Source organism: Aulonocara stuartgranti (genome assembly GCF_965226115.1).
Source record: "Aulonocara stuartgranti genome assembly, chromosome: 9".
Classification (NCBI taxonomy): Eukaryota; Metazoa; Chordata; class Actinopteri; order Cichliformes; family Cichlidae; genus Aulonocara; species Aulonocara stuartgranti.
This window is the reverse complement of record NC_138960.1, coordinates 32957501-32981665: the sequence shown is the minus strand read 5'-3', so window position 1 is coordinate 32981665 and position 24165 is coordinate 32957501. Positions and strand designations below refer to the sequence as shown.

Genomic DNA, 24165 nt, shown 5'->3' with positions numbered 1-24165 from the left:
TCATATGTTTGTTGAGTTTTTTTTCTGTCTTCTCAGTCTTCTTTGTATTGTAGAGTCTCTACCTTAAAATATAAAGCTCCTTGAGGTAACTGCTGTTATGATTTGGCACTGTATAAATAAAAATGAATTCAACTGAACTGAATAGGGACCGTTTTCCTCATTCACACAAAAGTTTAGAAATAAGATTCAAGATTCAAAGCGTTTATTGTCATGTGTGCAAAGAAAAAGCTTTTCTCTAATGAAATTCTTTCCCTGCTGTCCACATGCAGATGCCCGTTAATATGTACAAATGGATAAAATACAAATAGGATTAATAAATAAGTGGAAACAAAAAAAAGAAAAGAAATTGAAGTGTTAAATAGATTCAATTGCAAAAGAGTTATGAGCTTAATATGCTGGTTTGATATGTGAGATAACCTGATGTGCAAAAATTAACATTAATGTTAAAATAGGTCAGCTATTCTAAAGTCAGTAAATAAGCTTAATGTAAAAAGCAGAGCTGGATTTTGGTTACTTAAGTACATGTGTGAAAGAATGCAAAACCTAGTCTTACTTGACCAAACAGCTGGCACTAGCAGTATAATGATGTCAGTGCAAAGTTTTCACTTTTTGAGGGCTTATTTTAATTTGAAGAAATGCGATTTTGTTCTGTATTTTAGTGTTGGACCTGAATAGGTCAGTTGAGGTTCGTTGATTGATCACATTTGTCAATCTTGAGCTTAATATATTTTAAAGGAGACAAATCTGAGATCTGTTATATAAAAAGTATTTACTTCCTTCACACAAGAAGGAAGTAAGACACCTTTTAAACCAAACAACAAGGTTTTCACACTTGAACACGTTTCTGTAAACAAGGAAACCAAAGTTTCCAGAGATTTCTGAGATCTCTATCAGGTTCTGTAAGATGTTCCGGTTGCATTTTCTTTTTTACATGAATTAGATATGCAAAATAATGACAAGGAAATGTAGTCCTGTCAGTTCCAACAGAGAACAGGATGTATGAATTTTTAGGATCTGATAAGATCAAAACAAAATTCTCTCTATCTTCCATGTCTAGTTTAATTGGATGCATTCCAAATGTGCCTTTTTAAGGGGAATTTTTTCTGTCTCTCACACCCTTGAAACCATAAATATAAAAGGAATGTTTTAGATGCCAGGGTTTGGCAAAGATGTAAATGCAGGCCTCTCAGAAGGAAAGGACTTGATGAAAAGCAATATTTTACTGCTGATGTAGATCCAAAACCAAACAAAGTGCAAAAGAGAAATCCAGAGCACGAGGAACAGAAATGTAAAGTCCCAGGAAACGCGTGTTTTCATTTTCTTGAGGAACTCAAAAAGAGTAACTCAGGGAAGAACATGAGAGAAAATAAACAGATTTCTCAGTAAAGAGGAGACAAGACTATGAATAGACATAATATTGATTGGAGAAAAAGCTGATGAAACTGACGGCCTAGGGGTCAAGGTCCACCCAACCACTGCGTACCACCCGCAGGCCAACGGGATGTGCAAGCGTTTCCACCGTTCGCTTAAGGCTGTGTTCCGTGATTCTCTCACAGATGCCAACTGGGTTGACCGCCTTCCATGGGTTTTACTGGGGTTGCGCTGCGCGGTTAAAGAAGACCTCGGGGTTTCCTGGCTGAACTTGTCCTCGGTCAGCCTCCCCGGGTCCCCGAGGAATTCTTGCCCGAGAGTGCACCCCCCGTGCTTCGCTCCCTCTGTGCTGTCTCTCCGTCCCCCAAGAGACTCGTTTTCTGTTCCTGGCCCAGTGCACCATTGTCTGCCCGACACCTTTGTTCCGAGGTCGTTGGACTCTGCAGTTTGTTTTCGTCAGGCATGACGCTCATAGGCCTCCGCTGCGTCCACTGTATGACGGCCCCTTTAGGGTTATTCAACCGGCCGGAAGCATTTCCTTTTGGACTTTGGGAGTCAGCAGGAGGCTGTTTCTATTGACAGACTTAAACCAGCACATGTGCTTCTGGATGATCAGGTGGTGCCGGCTCAGGCCCCCTGCTGTGGCCGTCCGCCTTCCACTGGACTGGACAACTCTGCTTCTTCCTCTGGGAGCGCCCCCCACCTGGCGGGGCCCGAGCTATCTTCAGGTTTTCCTGACCGCCCATGCCAACCTGGTCCTCAGGCTCGTTTCTCCTCAGCCAGCTCTCCACCTCCCCGGTTCAGCCGTTCTGGACGCTTGATTAAAGCAAGGGTTCTGGACTAGGGGATGACCCTACTGGGTGTTCGGGGGGGGGCATGTGTGGTTGACCACTGGAGGGCTCCACTCACACCCAGTTCTCAGGAAGTGTTGTTGCTATGTTTTGGAGGGAAATGTATTCAGTTGTGTGGTGACGAGTAATAAACGAGGAGTGTTAATCGAGAGCTCTCGTGTCGTCTGTGTTTACTTCCACAATGTCAATATAGTACGAGGTTCAGTTAGCTTTGCACAAAAATAGAAAAGTCCTCCAACGACCTACTTTTTGCTTTCTTATTCTGAGCACATTTATGAAGCCTTTACTTTTTTATTTTTACTTTAGCCAGGAATCACAATTTGAATCAGTACTTCAACTTTTATTGGACTATTTTTTAACAATGGTATTCTTACTTCTACTTAAGTGCAGTATGTCTGTACTTTTTCCACCTCTGTAAACTACTGAGAGACATGAAAACACATACAGTACTGTGCAAGAGTACAGATCCAGCCTCATTTTTGTATTTTGAAGTAATGAAATGTACAAACACAAATAGAACACGTTATATAATGCAAAAACTGATTGTTTTGCTGCCATTTGTTCAATTCATCGTCAAAATGATCCCACAAGATCTCCAACACCACTGGCTGAAATAAAGCTCTGAAACATGATGATTCTCTATCATGTTTCACAAATTGTTTGCAGATACTCACTGTTGTACCTCGCTCCTGACCCCTGACATACTGATGACTGGAATCAGAGATTTTCTGATTCACAGATTTTCAGTTCAGTTTTTGTTTACTTTGTTTTACCTCAGCCTTTCTAATAGTTTCCTTCCACTTCTGATGAGGCATCACAAACCAGTAGATTAATCAACTCAAGGGTCAGATGCATCTCTGACATTCTCTGTGTGGTTATTGTGTCTTAAGGGCATGGCTTTTAGTTTCTGATAATAGACTGTAGGACAAGCTAGAGGTGATAGGGCTGAAGATGTTTATATTCTCATTGGGAGGAACAGAATGTACAGGATTAGAAATGAGGACATCAGAGGGACAGCTCAGGTTAAACAGTTTGGAGACAAAGTTGAAGAGGCAGGGCTGAGATGGACTGGACATGTGCAGAGGAGGGATTGGGTTTATTCTGGACAAGGATGGTAACTGTGGAGCTTAATGTCAATCTCCCAGGCAGGAGGAAAATGGAAGACCACATAGAAAAGTGATGGATGTAGTGAAGGAGCCAATGAACAGAGTTGGTCCCAGACTAGGGCATTTGCAAACACAATCCTTGGAGACTTCTTCCTGACCTCATCTGTCAACGTATCACCATTGTAAACATGATGGGGCTCAAAACATATCTCTGATGTAATCCTACCCCACCTTGAACCCATCTGTCATTCCTAAACCTCACCATTGCTGCGTTGTTCTCATACACATCCTGCTCCACCCTCACATACTTCTCTGTCACTATTAACTTCCTCATACATACCACAGTCCCTTTCCTGGTACCTTATCATATGTGTTTTTAGATCCACAAAGGCACAGTGCAGGTCCTTCTGGCCTCTATACTTCTCCATCAACACTCTCAAAGAAAATATTTAATTTTCAATTTCAATTCAGGGAGGAACGGCCATCTGCCACCACTGGTTAGAGAAGGAAGACAAGATAAAAGACATGCTGTGGAGCGAGCCAGAGATTAATCACAAGTATGATTCAATGCAGAGAGGTGCATGGACACACAATGAGTGAGAAAAGTGACTGAAGAACAAATAGTCAGTGTATCACATCTCTTTTGCTCTTTCTTGGCATGAAACAATAATGCTGCTCACTGATCATCCACTTCAACAACTCTTTCCCATTACCTTCATTATAGTTTAATGATATGACTGAGAAGGTACCGAAGATTAGCTTCTTGGATTTGGGAAGATTCCCGGTGCCTACGACCAATTCATCTACTGTCACCTGGTGCCGACGCTACACTTCAGTTCCCAACCCGGAATCTATGGTCCGATGGCCCCATGTTCACCTTGCGTCCCTCGTTCGACCGCAGTTTTGATGGCAGATGTGACGTACCACTAAGGATATTAGCTTCAGCTAGCCCTGAAGTCACCGCCTGGTGTAACAGGTGCACACAGGTGTTTAATTCAAGTGCCACTGCAGTCAGCTGTTGAGTGCACCAACCAAACGTCATCAATCAGGTTTGCCCTGCTCAACACTCGCTCAATCACAAACAAATCGTTTATTTTAAACGATCTTTTTATAAAGGAATCTCTCAACTTCTTGTGTTTAACTGAGACGTGGCAACAAAACGTGGATTATATACATCTGAAGGAAATTTGTTCGACTGGCTGCTCCGTCATCGGAACTCCACGTCTTTCGGGACGTGGCGGAGGTCTCGCTGTTGTGCACCAGGACAGATTCACATGCAGACTGATGAACTCGGATTCCTTTACCTCATCTGAACTGCAGATGATCAAGGTCGGCTCTTTGCTCACCTTTTATTGTATTTTAATCTACTGACCTCCTGGCCCTGCCGGAGTCTTTTTAACTGAATTTAATGACCTCCTGTCATCCATTATTAAATTAGAGAAGGTGGTAATGTTGGGAGATTTTAACCTTCATATTGATGATACATCCTGTAATATGGCTGCTGACTTCATGACTATCACAGAGTCTTTTAATTTTATGCAGCATGTTTCTGGCCCTACACATGTAAAGGGTCACACATTGGACCTTGTTTTCTCCTTGGGTTTAATATAAATGACATTCGTGTGGAAGATGTTCATGTGAGTGACCATAGCTGCATATATTTTAACTTAACTTTAACCCAAAATAACGATTGAAAGGCGAATCATAAACCTGAACGCCGGCAAAAGGTTCTCTGTCATGTTTGACGCTGAAATGACTTACAATGATTTGGACTCTCTTGTCTCATCCTTTAATAACCAGTGTAATTCTATTTTAAACATAGTGGCACCTCTGAAAAAAAGTACTGTCATACGTTTGAAATCTCATCCTTGGATAAATGAAAACATTCGTAATTTCAGGAGATACTGTCGCAAGCTGGAACGTTTGTGGAAGGCTTCCAAGCTTGAGGTTTATAAGTTACACCTTAAAGAATCTATCGTCTTACTAAATGACATGTGGAAAAATGCTAGAACAGAGTATTTTTCACACTTCATAGCTTCAAAAAAGAAATACCCCAAATTCTTGTTTAAAACAATTAAGAGCATTGTTTCTCCTGATGCTCCTTGTGCACCAGTTCACTCAACGTCCGAATGCAATGAGTTTATGAACTATTTCAGAAATAAGGTCATTGCCATCAGGTCTAATATCTGTCCATCATCTTCTCAATATCAGACTTTCAACTTGCCCTCCTCTGATACTTGGTCCTCTTTTACTCCTGTTACATTACAAGACATCAGAGGCCTGCTTTGTCATATAAAACAGACTTCAAGCCCCCTTGATGTCCTTCCATCTTCACTTTTCACTAGTGTGTTTGATTCCATTGGCCCCCGTATTGTGGAAATGATAAATACTTCTCTTCATACTGGCTCAGTTCCCAGCTTCTATAAAAACAAGCTATTGTTGAGCCAATATTAAAGAAACCCCAGCTGGATCCATCTCTTCCTAACAGTTATAGGAAAATATCCAAATTGTCTTTTATATCGAAAATTTTAGAAAAAGTAGTAGTAGAACAACTTAACTATCTCCTGGATAAAAATGCTGTTATGGATACTTTCCAGTCTGGTTTTCGTAAATTGCATTCCACTGAAACGGCCTTACTTAGAGTATCTAGTGATATCTTGATGGCAGCAGACTCTGGAGAACACCGTGCTGGTCCTGTTGGATCTCAGCTCTGCTTTTGACACTGTAGATCACAGTATCATGATAAACAGACTCGAGAACTTGTTTGGGATTACTGGTGTTGTTTTAAAATGGTTTATATCATATCTGTCTGAGAGATCTTTTACTGTTTGCATGAATCATGTCACATCAGAATCAACAGTTTTGCCGTGTGGGGTACCTCAGGGATCTGTCCTGGGTCCAATTCTATTTCTACTTTATGTATTTCCCCTAGGCCAAATTATTAAGCACTATAAATATATCTCCTATCATCGCTATGCTGATGACATCCAACTATACTGTTCCTTCAAAATGTCTGAGTTTTATAAATTGTCTAATTTAAGTAATTGCCTGACAGAAATCAACCAATGGTTAAATGACAATTTTCTCCAACTAAACTCTGATAAAACAGAAACTCTAATTATTGCTCCAGACCACATGGTCCCAGAAATCAGGCAGCATATCAGCTTCTTAGACCCCTATGTAAAATCGAGCCTTAGAAACCTCGGTGTTGCTCGAGCAGCACTCTAAGCAGCTGGTCCGAAACTGTTTTTATCATTTACGGAATATTTCTAAACTCAGACTAACGGTATCAAAGCTTGAACTTCAGATGATTATTCATGCTTTTATTTCTTCTCGTTTAGACTACTCTAATGGCCTTTTTACTTGTTTTAACAAATCAGCCTTAAATCGTCTTCAGACTGTGCAGAACGCTGCAGCACATCTCTTAACAGGCACCAAGAGAAGATCGCATATCACTCCAGTTTTAGCCTCCCTTCACTGGTTGCCTGTAAGTTTTAGGTTTCATTTTAAAATTTTAGCTCTAACCTTTAGGGCCCTACATGGTCAGGCTCCTCAATATTTATCTGACCTGCTGAAACCACATACATCTTCTCGGGCTTTAAGGTCATTAGATCAGAGACTGCTGGTGGTACCGCGCACTCGTTTTAAAACTCGTGGTGATCGGGCCTTTCAGACGCACCACGGTTGTGTATTTCTCTTCCACTGTATCTTCGCTGCACGGACTCCATTGATTCTTTTAAGAAACAGCTGAAGACATTTTTATTTAGAAAAGCATTTGATTAATTTCCTCTTATGCTGTTTTTATAGTTTTATTATATTACATTGTTTTATTTGCTGTTTTATTTACTGTCATATTGTTTTATATTTCCATTTTCTGTGTTGTAAAGCACTTTGTGATTTTTTCTAACTGTGAAAAGTGCTATAAAAATAAATTTTACTTACTTACTTACTTACTTAGTTCTTGGTAACAAATTGCTGTCACTGGCTCTTCACTCTGAACTGGCTTTTATGTGTATTATGTAAAGTTATTTAAAATTAGAGTTTAGTGAACAGCTCATGCCCTCCCTTTGGATGCAACTCCTGACCACATTGCACTTTATACTGTTATACGACAGAACACAAATTCATTTTCAGAACATCACAGAAATATGTATTCAGCTGTTATGTTGTTATCTTTGAGATTTTTTTGAACATCCAGCTGCTTTGTCTTTTCTCTGTGTTTGTCTGAATCAGTGTGGTGGAAAACAGAGACAATTTATGTACTGACAAGTTTATTTTTATTGAATTTCGGATTATTATTTTGCAGTTTACAAAAGATGACAAACTTTCACTGATTTGTTAGATAAAAGTGTATAAAAACGTTTAAATAGTTCAGAAATAATTCCTTGTTTCCTTGTTTGAATGCTGATTAATATGAAATCAAGAAGAAAACACACAAAAAAATGCAGTTTATAACTGTGTTCATGCCCTTATGTGTGTCTTTGCACACACCAAAATAAAAAATCCCACTTCCAATTACTTTATTTCCTGACCTAATACAGCAACGTCTGCTGGTTTTGGATTAGGTTCATCCCTGTCTCCAGTAGCTTCTGTACCTGACTGTCATTTTGCCTGCTGTTCTCAAAGAGAACACACCTGTTGTCACATTTCTGAATTATTGCTTTCAGCTCAGGTTGACAGGTACGTAGGAAATCCTCAAACTTCATTTCTGCCTGCTGCAGGTCGTCTCCTCTGGTGAACAGGATAATTGTTTGTTCTTTAACTTTGCTCCCAAACGCTTTTTCCAACTTTTTAAAGATATCTCTCTCACCATTTGTAAATCTGCTCACATGTAATACAAGTACATACACACAAGGTCCTGACTCACAAAGCTGTTTGCACTTTTTTACATGTTTGTCCCTAACTGACGGTGCAATGTCATCATCAAAGATGTCAGGAGTATCGATCACACATACATGGAAATCATTCACTTTAGTTTCTGCCACTTGGCACTCTGAGGTGATCGGCTTGGAGCTGGGTCTAGATATGAAGCGTTTCTCTCTGAGGATGCTGTTCCCACTCGCACTCTTTCCACTCCCAGACATTCCCAAAAGGACAATGTTCCATATGGCTGGAGTGCGTCTTCCTGAATAAGTTTATAATGATGATAATGTCAGCGAAATCCCTCATTGCATTACATTCAAAATCTATAAATAATGAAAACGTAAACTCCCACAGTTGCACTAAAATACACAAAAGAGCTTATTTAACATTAGTAAATCCAGTCTTACTATTTGAAGTCTTTCTTGGATCATGAAGGACTCTTTGCTTATAACAACCGTCTGCATAATCCCTATTTAATAACCCATTTTTTTAATATGAACTTCTAAAATGCTGCTTAGAAGCATTGGGGTTCACCTGCTTGTGGCTCAGTAGTGTACGGTCCAGTTTGTGATCCATAGTCAGGCCTACAATTTAATAACAGAGAAAAAATAAACCCACCTCAGCTCAAAAACTCTTTTTTTTGTTTTATAAACACTTATTTGTTGTTTCTAACAATATATATATAAAAAAAATCAGAGCCCCTTGTAAAATACATTACCAGAGTTTTTCATAGCATATGTGCACATGGTTAAAGAGAATATGTTTTTCATTTTTATTTAAATAAGGTAAGCCCTAATGCTAGCTCAACAGTTCTGCACTTTCAGCTTTACCTGGCATTGGTTGTTATGAGTTGTTGTGGTTCACATCTCCTTGAATTACTGCTCTGCCGGCAACCCATACTGCAGAAACTGAATGAGTGATCTGTGGGTTCATAAGTCAGAAGCAGCAAAACTCTGAACTCTTCACTTTTGCTGAAGTACATTCATTAAGTATTTTTAAATTATAAATCATAGACTGCAGGACTTGAGAGATTGTGAAAATAAAGCGTGATGTGATATGAAATCAGAAAGGTTTTCTTTCTCTTTTTATCTGCAATACCTTTAATAACTGTCCTTTTATTTTATTGCTACAAAGCAAAGAAAAGCTTACAAGCAAAACTCACTGTGAGTGGTGGCTCTTCAATCAGGTGCAGCACAGTCTGTGCAGTGAGTGCAGACTGTGCTGCCCTCTATACCTGTCAGCTACAGGAGGTGTGTCCTCTGTGGAGCTATAAATAAAAGATGTGTTTAACAGAAGCTTTATCATTCATCCCTCTCACCTGTGCAGTGACAACAGTGACATTAAGATGGATTTGTTTCCAGCAGGTAAGACCTAAGGTTAATCTTTAGGTTGGTTTGTTACCTTGGAAAGTTTTCACTAAGGTTCTTATTACACCCTTGTGTATATGAGTTAAATCAAATTAGTCAATTGTGTTTCAGGTTCTGATTTGAGGATTGTGATGATTGGAAAAACTGGTGTGGGCAAGAGTGCTGTTGGGAACACCATCCTGGGAAACAAACGTTTCAGATCTTGCCCTTTATCTGGGTCAGTGACTGAGGTCTGTCAAAAAGGTGTGACTCAGTGGGGTAATAGAGTAGTTAGTGTTGTAGACACACCAGGGATCCTGGACACTGCAAAATCAGATGAGCTCATCAAAAGAGAAATTGTGCGTTGTGTTGAAGTCTCGTGTCCCGGTCCTCATGTGTTCCTGTTGGTCATCCAAGTGGGTCGATTCACCAAAGAAGAGAAAAACTCAGTGGAAGCCCTGCAGGAGCTGTTTGGCCCCGAGGCAAACAAGTACATGATTGTGCTCTTCACCCGTGGTGGTGATCTTGGAGGCATGACCATAGAGCAGTACGTACGTGAAGCTGAGCCTGGGCTTAAACGCATCATCCAAAGCTGTGGAGACAGGTACCACGTCTTTGACAACACCAGCAGCGACAAAAAGCAGGTGGTGGAGCTGGTCAAGAAGATTGATGACATGATGGCAGAAAATAGAGGCACACACTACACAGACGCCATGTACAAGGAGGTGGAGGAAGCACACAGACTGGGATTGACACTGCAGCAGTATAGGTTCACTGAGCCGCTGCTTAAGCGTGTCAGACTTTTTCGTATTCTTCTTGGGAGAGATTAAACTGTTGTGATAAATAGTACACGATCTAGACTGAACTGGACAGTTTTTGTACATACACATGAAAGCATGAAGTCTGTTTAGAATGACACAGTGTAGAAAGCTGTTTAGGATCATTTTATTTGAGTTATTACAAAAAATAATGAAGATATCGGTTGCTGATTGTTTGACATTGTATTAAAGTGAAATACTAATCATAATACAAGCTGTGCTTTCAAAGTGTTTCTTGTCTCTGCTTCATCTGCTCCAGCTTGTAGCGAGTTTATAATCAGGGTGGTTTGTGATATCTGAACTGAACTGTATTTTGTATTTTTGTGTGATTTTGAAATGATGAATTATGACTTCTAAGAGGAGAAGTTTGAATTTTATTTGTTTGTTTTTTTTTGTCTGTTTTCTGGTTGTTTAAATGAAATTATTGTGAAGAAAAATTTCCTTTGGGTTCATGATTGTTAATTGTTGCTTCAACATTGTCCATTTTGATGTTTTACCTAAATAAATAATTTAAATACATCACTGTCATCAGTCATGTCTAAGTATAAAACCCCACTTTCACAATCTGAATCAGAATCAGCTTTATTTACTAAATATATGTTTTAACATCCAGGTATTTCCACGTCACATTGCATATCCAATTTTATGTCATCTTTGTTTGTCTCATGACAGCACACAGATGGCATGATAGTGTAGCTTTGTGTTGGAAAGGATCCTGGTTAACTAAGTCACACTGGCATAGTCTCAAGGACATCCTACTGATGTATTCTGACCTTAGACTACTCTCACCAACGGTAATACTGTCCAAATGCTTTTTTTTTGAGTGTTAATTTCTTTAAGTAAATGTGAGTATGAATAAAAAAATGGTTTAAATGAAATATCCACTGAAGTGAGTTCACTCCATTTATGTTTAAACAGTTTCACCTTTCACAAGAATGTACGCTGATTTTGTTGATTGTACTTTTAACAAATCCACAAAGCTTTCTCACTGTGAGTAATGGTAATGTAGAAGTTAAATTATATTTAATGGCATTCACAACGTATAATTTTCCAGAAATATATAAAAGACATATGTGGGTAAGTTGTATCGTCCTCTTCTCTCTAAACAGAACATACACTGTATAAGATCAATAAAAAATATTTGAAACCTATACTGGGGTATCCACTTGTGTCTGGAATAAAGTCTCTTACAGATAATATTTATCTGTCCATTTACGTATTTGACCAGCATTGACCCAGTTATCTTCTTTTTTGGGAAGACTGTGAGTTTTTGGATCTATGTACGTCAGTAACTTTTGTATCAGAATCAGAATCAGAATCAGAATCAGAAAGGGTTTTATTGCCAAATGTTGAGCAGGTTTACAACATTAGGAAATTGCTGCGGTGCTTCAGTGCAAACATACTGTCATAAATTACGCTTAAATAGACATGAAATAAAAATAAGAATAAGAATTAAAAGTGCTAAATAGATAAATATATACATGATATATACATGAGTGCAGGTGGTGATCAGTGCCAAACATGGAATGATGCAGTGAACACAGCGTAGGGTCATGTGTTAGTGGCGGGAACAGTCATACGGTTATTGTTCATGTGTCCGACAGCAGAGGGGAAGAAACTGTTCTTATGGCGAGAGGTTCTGGTGCGAATGGACCGGAGCCTCCTGCCTGAGGGGAGCAGGTCAAACAGACTGTGTCCAGGGTGAGAAGGGTCAGCTGAGATCCGAGCTGCACGCCGCAATGTCCTGGAGGTGTACAGGTCCTGCAGAGATGGGAGTCTGCAGCCAATCACCTTCTCAGCAGAGCGCACAACACGCTGCAGTCTCTGTTTGTCTGTTGTTACATTTCCTCTGCTTATTAATGATTTGCGTCATTGTGTTTACCACAGATTAGATCTAGAAGCTAAGCATGTCATGTTTTTATTTAGAAAACTCTGGGAAGGCCAAACCTTGACTCATGGTGTTTTTCCAGCCAGGTATGATTTTATTGCAGTGTCAGTGTGTTTGAGATCATTCTCATGAAGAGAATTAAGCCACTGCCAGTCACATTCTTTCCAGATGATATCACATTGTGCATCGAAATCTAACCTTACTTTTCTGCCTCAAAAGCTGATTCAGTATATCTGGACGTAATGTTTTCAGCGGGAGAAACGTTTCGTTACCTCCGGATGAAGTGAATTTTGGGATGCCCTTACTTGGATGAATGAGCATGCATCAAGATACTTACTTTTCTTGTTTTCAAATTTTTTATCAGATTTGACAAGATCTCCAACACCAAACCATGACAGAGCCTACACCCTGTTTTACAGATGGCTGTAAAAACTCTCTATAGTACCTCTCTCCAGAGCTCCTCGGTACATGTTGATGATTTGAACCAAAATTTTCAAATTCAGGTTAATTACTCTTTAAGACCTAATTTCTTGTTGTCCCTCAGCCTTTTCTCCCAGTGTCCCTTCATTAAGAATGGCTTCTTTACAGCCACCATTCTGAGATTCTTAAGAACATCATCTATTATGAACAGTTTTTCCACTTTTTAGAAGTCAAAAGTATCGCTGTCATACTTTTCATTCAGAGAATAATCTATCTGAGGTGTTCTGGATATTTTTGTTGGACACAATGAGCCAACACGAAGTTGTGCTGTGATCTTTTAACATTTGGTCCAACACTACTTTCCTATGATTAAAATCATTAATGGGCGTTCATAGCCTCTTGAAAAGGAACAAGGATTTTGGTGAGAGGATGGAACAAATTTGACAGGAAGTTGTCACAGAAGTTGGTGATGTGAAACAAAAACTTGTAAACTGTAGGTGCAAACCCACAGACAATCTCATAATCATACGGAAAGATTCAGGAAGGTTTTCGTGAGGAAATACTTTTCTTAAAGACATGTGGTCAGAGAGAAAACCAGGAAGTTCCTTGTAACATGTAAATTTTAAAAAAAGGCACCAAAAAGAAAACAATGCAATCATCAGCACTCAGAAAACAAATAAGCAATTATTCTATTGTTTTCAGGAGCTGGAAGAAAGATTTGTGTCTTTTAAAGTAGTTACAGTTGAAGCCACTATGACGACATTTTCTGATTTTCTAACAGAGAATCATTAGTAATCACAAAAATGTGGTTTGTGCTCAGCCAAGTCATCTTTATAAGGAGACAGAACTACATCTTCAGATGATTACTATTGCGCTCTACCATCATACATCCAGTGTGCTGATAAATTCACTGGTTGCCTTAATGCACTTTTCTACTCTATTTGAGTAGTGCTTAAAAAAAATCCTCATTCAGTAATTCATATAAGCACTTTTTTTTCTACATCTTAGTGCTTTCTAGCTAACATCTAATCTGACTTTATGCTAGTGACAGAGACTGGCCAGTTGCTTTCTGTACTTAAAATATATGTCTATGTGCTTTATTTGTTTCCTCAAAACAAATCTAACAAGGAAAAAAAGGGAACCGTCCAGTTATTTTCAAATAAGAAAAATGAAAAAAAAAAACACGAAATGAATCCTTTTGTCATATATGTTTTTCTCATGAGTATGATTACTGTTATTTACTTAGAATTAGGTTTAGAAAGGGATTTAGTTTTATAGAAATTCAGATAAAATCTGTAATGTGGCTAGATTACTATGTAGGAAGTACAGTGGAAACCACAGCTGTTACTTTTCATTAAGAAACTACTGGCCTATCTACAAGTAATAAATTGTTCAAGGCTTCTTAGAAAAAAACAGGGATGTTGTTGTAGGACCTGAACAAATGTGACAGAAAGTTTGATAATGATGTGGAAAAACCTGTAACACCTGTTGGATTCCACCCAGAGTGTTTTCACTGACACCTGAAGAAGCTCATAATGAAACACAAACATTCAGGAAGGTTTGCTGTGAGGAAATCACTTCCTTAAAGCCATGCCATGAGGAAGAAAAGCAGGATGTTCCTTGTATACATATTAATCAGCAAAACTGTCATTGCCTGGTTTCAGCTGATGTTTATCTTGTTCTCTCAGGCAGTTATGAGCCTTTATTTGTCACTTGCAGTTGCCTGCAGCGAAATTGAACGTTTTCTGACCATACATACATTACACAAACATCACATCAGGGAGAACGGTCAGAAGAGGTTGCGTAAAGAAAAACAAGGAAATCCATCCATTGTGTCCTGGAGGAAACGTTCCTCCAGGACACGGTGGCGAGGTTTATTAAACTCCACCGAGACAGCTGGTGACGCAAATCTGAAGGCCAATTTCACAGCTGCTCACTTCCGGCCTACCCGGCCTTCGGAGGACTCGGCCCACATAGACTGCGAAGGCCGGGTCCTCAGGGGGATGCAGCCTCTGAATTTGGACACAGCTTATAACCCATGTCACTAAAATGTTACTCTGTAGCTGAATGTGTCTTAGTTTAAGTGAAATGAGATTATTTTGACTAGAAATAAGACAAATATATGTTTTAAGATTTTGAGTTTTTGCAGTGTAGACTGTTTTTTTTGTACCCTAAATATTCTTTACCCATTCAGATGAAGACAATCTTAGAAACCTGAAGAAAAATCCAATGTGTTGAAGCATGTCTACTAACTATAAATGTGATACACCACCCAATTTGAACGTTCACAGAAATAACTGATTAACATGACCTATGAATATAAAACAATCTACAACTGGAACCAGCTTCAGAGTGATATATTTTTGAATGTATGGGTATTTCTGAAAATATTTAAATACATTCCCAAAAACTGTGTCTAAATTTCTAAAAACTTGACACAAAGTAAAAAACGTTAGAACTTTTTTGTTAAAATTTTACATCAAATAAAATTCAAAATCATGTTCTCTTTTCTAAAAACCGACATTCGTGCTCTGGTTGTATTGAAGTTCTGCCACCCTGTGGCAAAACTTTATGACTCACAAGAGAATCACGGCGCAATGTGTGTTTGTAAGAAAGACGATGTATTGTTTTGAAATATGTGTGTTAATGTCTTCATTTAATTTAATAAAATATAGGCAGTCTGTGAAACTATCATAAAAAAACTACCATGAAAAATCACTTTTTTGTAGTTTCATTAAAAAAGGTAACTTTTTATATATTCTATTTTGATTACTTTCTGTTTTTATTTTTTGTGTTTTTGGCTTATAGCTAAAGACAATCAAATAATTCTTATCTGGCTCTTACAATTGTAGTTGTGAAACTCTCATTAGTGATACAATGTACATTCAGATTACTACAGATGTGTGTCTTACAGACCATTATATAAAAACAGAACAAAACACTGTGACAAACATGATTTATCACAGTGATAGTCATTCAAAACATGACTATCAAATGTGATCATGTGAAACACGAATTCCAGAAAAGTTGGGACATTCTTTGAATTTTAACAAAATGTAAACTAAAAGACTTTCAAATCACATGACCTAATATTTTCTCTATAACAGAATGTAAATGACACAACAAATGATTAAACCATGAAATTTTACTTTTTTATACAATTTTATTTAATTTTTGTGCATAAAAAATTCTTAGTTTGAACATTCATGTGATTCATAATGTGATTTTCAAGTATTTTAGTTGCTCAAACTTTAAGAACGACGCATTTTTTCTGGAATTTAGGTTGCATGTTTTGGCTTGATATTATCCATACAAAAAAGTTTCATTAATAGTGATTTACAATTGACTAGTTTGTTTGGATGCATTCCAGATATGCTTCATTATGCTGGGATCATTCTGTCGTTCACAGCCTTAGATGAAACCAGAAGGTGAAATGTAAAAAGAATATTTTAGAAGTGACAAATTCTTCAACCACACGCTGTCCTTTAAATTCACCAGCAATGAATGCACTTGATAAATAACTGCACTGTTACAAAAAACATCGTAAAACAACGGTAATCTTCCGGCAGCTGGGGCGCCAAAATACGACCGTGAAATAACAGAAAATAACTGTCCCATAAAAATACGGTTATTTTCAGTAATGAAAATAGAGTTTGTTGCGCTAATTTGACATGGGATTCTGCCTTTTCCAAGTGCTTTTAGACATTAAATTAGGAACATTTTTACGCGATCAAACAATGAAATTACCTATAAACAAGGTCACTGAATGTGGAAATATGAATCATAATACGTAAATGTGCAGAAATATACAGTTAACAGTTGGTTCGAATAATAATTGATTGGACGTCCAGGGACAGAGGCGAGGCTGCCATATCGCACCATCGGCCCCTTTGGCCATCACTAGTAGGCGGTAGATGAAGAGTCTTGACCACGGACACAACGACGGAGAGTGTCCGAGCCGGGGTGCGAACCGGCAATCTTTTGATCACAAGGCGAACTGCCAACCCTTGAGCCACGAACGGCCTAACTAGCAATGATAATAATACTTATGTGATGCAACTCAAGCTTATAGGGATCATGTTATATACTTTTCCATAGCATTACATTTGAATTCGATCTTTCAAATAACGGACAGATATTTGTGAGATCATGATACATTTGTATCATTTGTATTTTAACAATCTAAATATGCATATGTACAGACAGATACATTTTAATTTAATTTAATTATGTTGTATTACATTAGGCAAGGCAAGGCAAGGCAAGGCAAGTTTATTTGTATAGCACAATTCAACAACAAGGTGATTCAAAGTGCTTTACAGAGACATTAGAAACAAAAACAAATAAAAAGCATGATTTAAAATTGATTAAAACAAGCAAATAAAACAAACTAACTAATTAACAAACAAACAAACAAACAAAACAGTATATAAAATCAAAACAGATAAAATCAGTAGTTAAAATGTTAGTTTTGAAATTTAAGCTTAAAAGTGTGGATTTGGTGCTTTATTCAAATGCTGCTGAGAACAGGTGAGTCTTCAACCTGGATTTAAATAAACTGAGTGTTTCAGCTGATCTGAGGCTTTCTGGGAGTTTGTTCCAGATATAAGGAGCATAAAAGCTGAATGCAGCTTCTCCGTGTCTGGTTCTGACTCTGGGAACTGATAAAAGACCGGATCCAGATGACCTGAGGGATCTGGATGGTTCATGCTGGGTCAGGAGGTCGCTGATGTATTTTGGTCCTAAACCATTCAGAGCTTTATAGGCCAGCATCAGAACTTTAAAGTCTATCCTCTGACGGACAGGCAGCCAGTGTAAGGACCTCAGAGCTGGACTGATGTGGTCCACTTTTTTGGTCTTAGTGAGGACTCGAGCAGCAGAGTTCTGAATGAGCTGTAGTTGTCTGACTGATTTTTTTAGGTTACAGTGATTACAGTGATTTAACGTTAATTTACATTCAAAATGTGAAGTCAAAGTCTATTTACGTAACTTTAATGATATTCTAGAAGAACAGAACATTACTGTAAAATGCACAGTAAAATACCTTCATATTAGGGTTTTTTCCTACAGTCGCAGCCATACCCGCGACCGTGTTGTTAGTTCACATTCATTGGCCGATGCTTAGCGTCATGTTATTTATATTAATTGCAATTCCTACCTCTACATTTCTTTTTCAAAATATATAATTAGCACAGTGTGTCCGTGCAATGTTTTACATTGTGGCATGCAGAGAAATCTTAACAACGAAGCTCACAGAGAGAGATTGAGCTTGTTGTTTAACCCCAAGCTGGTAGGGGGAGGTCTTTATTAAAACACTTGCTGTGCTACAATGTGCCTCAAGGTTCAACAACAGCACAACAGAAGTCACTCATGGTACAGCACTCTCTCTACAAAACAACAACTGTCAGTGACGCTGCACCACGGCGTAAACACAACATTCAAGATAATGAATAATGGCAGAAATGAACTTTCTCCAAAGGGTGGCGGGTCTCTAACTTAGAGATAGGTTGAAGAGTTCGGCCGTCCATGAATGGCTCAGAGTCGAGCCGCTACTCCTCCACATTATAAGGAACCAGTTGGGGTGGTTCCGGCATCTGACAAGGATGCCTCCTGGGTGAGGTATTGCAGGCATTTCCCATTATATGTTACAATGGGTAGGACTAGACATCACCTCAGATGTAATGTTGAAGAAAAAGAGGGGGGGGGAAATGGTGACCAGGTACAAAAGTTTCATGCAGAAGAGATAAGCTGCATTTTCTTCTTTTTTCTATGTTTTACTTTAATATGATTTATCAGCAGCTCCATCACACAAATATTGATTTCAACATGATTTTTTTCACTCAGTTACATAATGTAGGAATGTGTTGATCAAAAATATATTTTGATAAATATTTATATTTTTAACGAAGAATTAAAAATGATTTAGTATTAGCAAAAGCACACATAAATAAACTCTTCTTCTGTATCACTTTACCCATGGAAAGACTAGTTATTATTTCCTTTTACCCTCAAACAATGTCCAAAAGGTAAAACAGAAATCCAAAACTGGAAGAACCAGTTTGAACCCACAGCTCTGTCACTGTCAAATGCCAGAGGCATGCCAGCTGTAAAGCTATAAAAGCACTGTGTTGAACAGAGGCTTTAACATTCATCTCTCTCACCTGCGCAGTGACAACAGTGAAGTTAAGATGGCTTCATTTCCACTATGTAAGATTTATAGTTAATCTTCATCAAATAAAAGTAGTGAATTGTGTTTGAGGTCCTGTGAAGTGAATTGTGAATTGTGAATTGTGTTTCAGGTCCTGATTTGAGCATTGTGATGATTGGGAAAACTGGTGTGGGTAAGAGCGCTGTTGGAAACACCATCCTGGGAAAAACAAATTTCAGCTCTTGTCCCTTACTGGGGTCAGTGACCGAGGTCTGTGAAAAAGGTGTGGCACAGATGGGTAACAGGTCAGTTAGTGTTGTAGACACACCAGGGATCATGGACGTTGCGAATTCAGATGAGTTCATCAAAAAAGAAATCAAGAAATGTGTTGAAGACTCCTCTCCCGGTCCTCATGTGTTCCTGTTGGTCTTCCAAGTGGGTCGATTCACTAAGGAGGAGAAAAACTCAGTGAAAGCCCTGCAGGAGCTGTTTGGCCCAGAGATAAACCAGCACATGATTGTGCTGGTCACCCGTGGCGGCGATCTTGAAGACATGACCATAGAGGAGTATGTAAATGAAGCTGATCTTGGACTTCAGCACATCATTGAAAGCTGTGGAAACAGGTTCCACGTCTTTGACAACACCAGCAGTGACAGAAAGCAGGTGGAGCAGCTGGTCAAGAAGATTGATGACATGGTGGCAGCAAATGGAGGCATACGCTACACAAACGCCATGTATAGACAGGTGGAGGAAGCACACAGTAAGGGATTGGCCGTGGATGAGTGTAAATTCACTGAGTCGCTGTTTCAGCGTATCAAAATGTTTCGTACTGTTCTTCATGGAGATTAAATTATTGTAATAAATAGTGATGAATCTAGTCTAAACAGGACAGTTTCTGTACCCATTTGTAAGTCTAGTCTGACACAGACTTACAGTGTAGACAGCTGTCTACATTATTTAACTTTATCTTTTGGTATTCAAGAGGAAAGCATTATAAAGTGAAATAATAATCATAGTACGAGCTTTTCTCTACTGCATCTGCTCCAATTTGTAGTGAGTTTGCAACCCTGATGGTTTGGTGTTAAATTTATTTTAAATAGTGTGTTTTATGCATATTTTCAGTCAATGACTTGTTTTTAAATGATGGCATGAAGTTTGAAATGTATTTTCTTTTCTTTGCCATTTTTGTCTGAAAATATTGTGAAAAGCATTTAATTTTGTCAATGATTGTTTATTGTTGCTTCAGTGTAATTCTTTTAAATGTTATATCTCAATAAATAATTTCAATGCATCGCTGTCATCATTTCTTTCTAATTCTAAAACACTGCTTTCTTTTCTTTTTTTTTTTTTTTTTTTTGTGTCCCGTTTGGATCTTTAGCCATCAGAATTGTTGTCTTGAGGCCAAGAAAGATGCCAAGCGGATTTATTTTACCAAGTGGATCATCATGGCCTTGCCATATTGGTCCATTTGATTGACCTTTATTATAATTATGAATTTATTTTATTTTCAGTTGCAAACGGGACGGACATAACTGTGGGATAGGACAGGGGGAAAGAATGAAAGAAAGAGGGGGAGAGAAAGAAAGAAAACCAAAGGGGAGAAGAGACGGTGAGAAGGGGGGGAAGAGAGAAAAAAAAAAAACAAACAAAAAAAAAAAAAAAGGTATGGAGGAGATCAAAACTCCAGACATCTAGAGGCCCCCAGAACACAAGAGACCAAGGAAGACCCACAGAGGGGCAGCTGCGCCACTGTCCCAGTAAGAGCTGAGGAGAGTCCCAGATGAGGGCTCACTCAGCAGCCGCGGAGCAGAAGCCAGGGTTAGTTGCAGTGACGTGCCCGTGAGCTCCGCCGGCAGCCAGCTGTGCCTGAGTGACCGAGCCCCAGGCCGAGAGGCCGGGGGCACCCCACCTCCGAAGTGGCCCGAGCGAGCCCCAGGCTCCAGGCCCCGATAAGCGGCCGCCAAGGAGTGAGCCGGTGTGTACCCGGACGCCCACCCCCAGACACAAAGAACCACCAACGCACCGATGTCTGAGGGGGTCCGCCACTGGCAGGGGAAGTGGTGGTGGGTGGAGATAGGCCTCCAAACCTTGGAGGGCCTGAGATGTCCCCAGAGAGGTGGCGTCTGATACCCAACCTGACATATAGACACAGACATACAGGCACACACAGACACAAACATCCATTCCCACCCTCATGCTCTCATATGCACTTACTCCACACTCAACCAACGTGGAGACAGACATAAAGAGACGCTGTACACACTATCACACTCCCCAAGCATACTCTACGAACCGGGTCTAGGTACTCTTGCCCCTGGAGGGGGGAACTGCACCCAGACCCTGGTGTTTCCAGTCTACATAACCATGGCTATCAAAATTGCCCATGTATGTTTTTTTCTTAATGATGCTATTTTATGCATATGTATAAAAATATATGGAAATAAGCTGCCTTCTTCCTGTTTCGTGCAATGTGTTGGTTTTTTTGTGTGTCATATGTCATTTACTCAGTTATTACATTACTTACTAATATCGTCATGTACTGTATGTACAGTGAGTATAGTACTGGGGTTGTATTTATCAGAATGCAGACAAATAATGTTGGTCAGTAAACAGTAAAGCTGTATTTGGTTTCCTTACTTTTTAACTCAGACATGGGCCGAGTATGTGTTCCCAGTTTATTTGATGTATTTTTGAATCCCTTCAGTAGCCATTTTCAGAATAGAGTATTTTCTACAGTTTCCCAATAACTGAGAAATGTGAATGAAATTAAAGTTTTGGAACTAAAAATATGAAAATACCTAAAAGTCAGAGGTTAGGAAAATTAAAAAGATTCCCAACAACATCACACTGCATCTGGATCATAACAAAGTGAGCTCTTCCTTATGACTGCCCTCTACAGCAAGTCCAGGTGTAACTACAGACTTTATGTCAACCAGTCAGTTGCACATTAATAATGGAATAAAGTGAATTAATAAAAATGTTATTTACTATACACTGTTCCAAAAAATAGTAATGTCAAATTATTTTACTGTGTAGTTTACAGTCGTGTACTGTTTTTCTAGAATATCATTACATTTACATAAGTAGACTGATCTGACACGTCAAATGTAAAATAACATAACATCACTGTAAATGTAATAAAAAACAATTTACTTGTTTTTTAAATATACTTTTTTGTACATATGCATATTTAGATTGTAAAAATGCATCCAGAAATGTCTCCCATCATGCCTTGGGACATGTGTTGCTGTTTAGATGTTCTTGTTCTATTGTTTATGGTTACGTTACTTTTAACTGTTATCTTGAATGTTGTGTTTACGCCTGTCATGAGTCGCTGTGTGGCAGGCAGGAGTTGGACGCAAAATGCAGGCACTCAGGCATGAGGTTTAAACACAAACAAACTCAGCTTTATTTGCTGGCAGGGGAAAGTCATAAAAAAGGCAAACTAAACTAAACTAAACTGGAAACTCATAAACAAAACTCAGTGAGACACAGGGAGATCCACACAGCATGAGGGACGACGCGACACGGACACAGAGAAACACAAGGCTTAAATACACAGAGGGAGCAATCAGGGAATGAGTAACAGGGGGGAAACACAGCTGGGCAAATCAGGCCTAACGAGACAAAGGAAACACAACCAGACGCATTTACATGAGACACGGACTTTCAAAGTAAAACAGGAAACATAACACAGACTGAACTTAGACACACAGACAGGCACTACAGAGGGAACAGAGACGTGGGACCAGGGCAGACACGAAACAAATGAAACACAACGAGCCAGAAACCAAAACACAGGGAACAAAGTCCAAAACAACAGCACTGAGGCCCAGGAACAGTCCAAAAGCAAACAAACAAAAGAGCCCACGAAAGGCGCAGAGGCCCAGGCAACAGTCTCGAAAAGTTCAGGGGGGCGGCCCGGAGGCTGACGGCCCAAGAGCCCAGAAAATAATTCAGGAGGCCGGGGAGGCGGGAAGCACCGGCGGCGACGGAACAGATCAGGAGGGTGGCCGGGCAGGAGGCACCGGCGGCGACGTAGTTCAGGGGGCCATCCATGATGGCGGCGTAGTTCAGGGAGCTGTCCATGATGGCAACGACGTCCAGTCATCGGCCGAACAGGACATGCAGGACGAGCAGGCCGGACAGGACGTGCTGGCCGGACCGGACATGCAGGACGAACAGGACCAGACGGCATGGGGACCTCAGGCGCAGACGAAGCTAGACGGAGCGAGGCAGGACCAGGCGACACCAAAGGCGAAGACACGGAGGCAGGACCAGGCGACGCCGAAGGCGAAGACACGGAGGCTGGACCAGGCGGAGCTGAAGACACGGAGGCTGGACCAGGCGAAGGTGGTGGCGCTGCAGGCGACGGCGTGGGAGCCGCAAGTGGTTGCTGGACGGGCCCCTCGGACCCTCCAGCGGGAACAGACGGCTGAAGCGGTCCCTCGGACCCTCCAGCGGGAACAGACGGCTGAAGCGGTTCCTCGGACCCTCAAGCGGAAGCAGGTTGCTGGACGGGCCCCTCGGACCCTCCAGCGGGAACAAACGGCTGAGCAGCCAAGTGACCCTGTGGCTGAGCAGCTGATGCAAAAAATATAGCCCCAGAATAAATAGTCCCATGGCCCGAAGAAAGAGAAAAAGTGTCCTTTTCGCTCACCACAGCCGGCTGTTTTGACATCCGGCTGTGGGGTGACACGTCCGGCTGTGGGGTGACACGCCGGTGGCGTGGCCGCCGCTTCCTCCTCGGTGATGGCTCCAATGGGCCGGGCAACTCCAAGTCCGGCGGGCTGGGCAGCACATCTTTCTCCGAGTTGGGTAGGTGAGCGGTAGCAACAGGGGGATGCAGAAGAAGCTCATTAAGGAAAAACTCCTGTATGAGTGGGTGAAGTGAGTCCAAAAGCCAGGGGAGACCAGAAACCAGTCGCTGTAGCCGGTTCGCTACAGCACGCTGAAATTCCTCCCCAGGATGATTCAGCCACAGGTCACATAATTTATCCACTGAATAAATTATATCCTCCCTGAGCTCTTCAGACGGGGCAAGTGCTGCTGGGTCCATGTACTGGTCGCGTCATTCTGTCATGAGTCGCTGTGTGGCAGGCAGGAGTTGGACGCAAAATGAAGGCACTCAGGCATCAGGTTTAAATACAAACAAACTCAGCTTTATTTGCTGGCAGGGGAAAGTAATAAAAAAGGCAAACTGATTTGCCATTCCCATTGATCTTGTACAATTCTAGGCATTCCAGTATCCAGCTGTGGGGCATTGAGTCATAGGCCTTCTTGTAATCAATCCAGGCAGTGCACAGGTTGGTCAGTCTGGTCTTGCAGTCTCGGCTGACTGTTCTGTCTACCAG

The 24165-nt window shown here is 40.2% G+C and overlaps 4 protein-coding genes across 5 annotated transcripts in view; 3 read left to right on the top strand and 1 right to left on the bottom strand.

The window, feature by feature from the left end:
* The window catches only part of LOC309713828 (uncharacterized protein), a 150029-nt gene extending 126381 nt beyond the window's left edge, over window positions 1–23648 (top strand). The window contains exon 2 of the mRNA XM_082545695.1: window positions 22919–23648. Within this exon, the coding sequence (XP_082401821.1) occupies window positions 22919–23413 (495 nt within the window). The 3' untranslated portion in view covers window positions 23414–23648. The remainder of the gene's footprint in view (window positions 1–22918) is intronic.
* LOC309713695 (uncharacterized protein) lies at window positions 7666–9386 on the bottom strand. Of its 2 annotated transcripts, none has more exons than XM_082545500.1 (4): window positions 9354–9386; window positions 9022–9112; window positions 8726–8775; window positions 7666–8453 (listed from the first exon to the last, which is right to left on the bottom strand). In XM_082545500.1, exons 2-4 carry the CDS (start codon window positions 9087–9089, stop codon window positions 7861–7863), a joined length of 711 nt encoding a protein of 236 aa, XP_082401626.1. In that variant the 5' UTR covers window positions 9090–9112; window positions 9354–9386; the 3' UTR covers window positions 7666–7860. The 2 variants fall into 2 exon arrangements, with proteins under 2 accessions (XP_082401626.1, XP_082401627.1); XM_082545501.1 differs by having other exon boundaries at window positions 9022–9099; window positions 9354–9372.
* On the top strand, window positions 9511–10712 carry LOC309713669 (GTPase IMAP family member 7-like). The gene is made up of 2 exons (XM_082545461.1): window positions 9511–9555; window positions 9670–10712. Exons 1-2 carry the CDS (start codon window positions 9537–9539, stop codon window positions 10365–10367), a joined length of 717 nt encoding a protein of 238 aa, XP_082401587.1. The 5' UTR covers window positions 9511–9536; the 3' UTR covers window positions 10368–10712.
* LOC309714804 (GTPase IMAP family member 7-like) lies at window positions 18820–20071 on the top strand. The gene is made up of 2 exons (XM_082547490.1): window positions 18820–18870; window positions 18963–20071. The coding sequence occupies exons 1-2, from the start codon at window positions 18852–18854 to the stop codon at window positions 19658–19660; spliced, it is 717 nt and encodes a 238-aa protein (XP_082403616.1). The 5' UTR covers window positions 18820–18851; the 3' UTR covers window positions 19661–20071.
* Window positions 23649–24165: the final 517 nt, after the last annotated feature.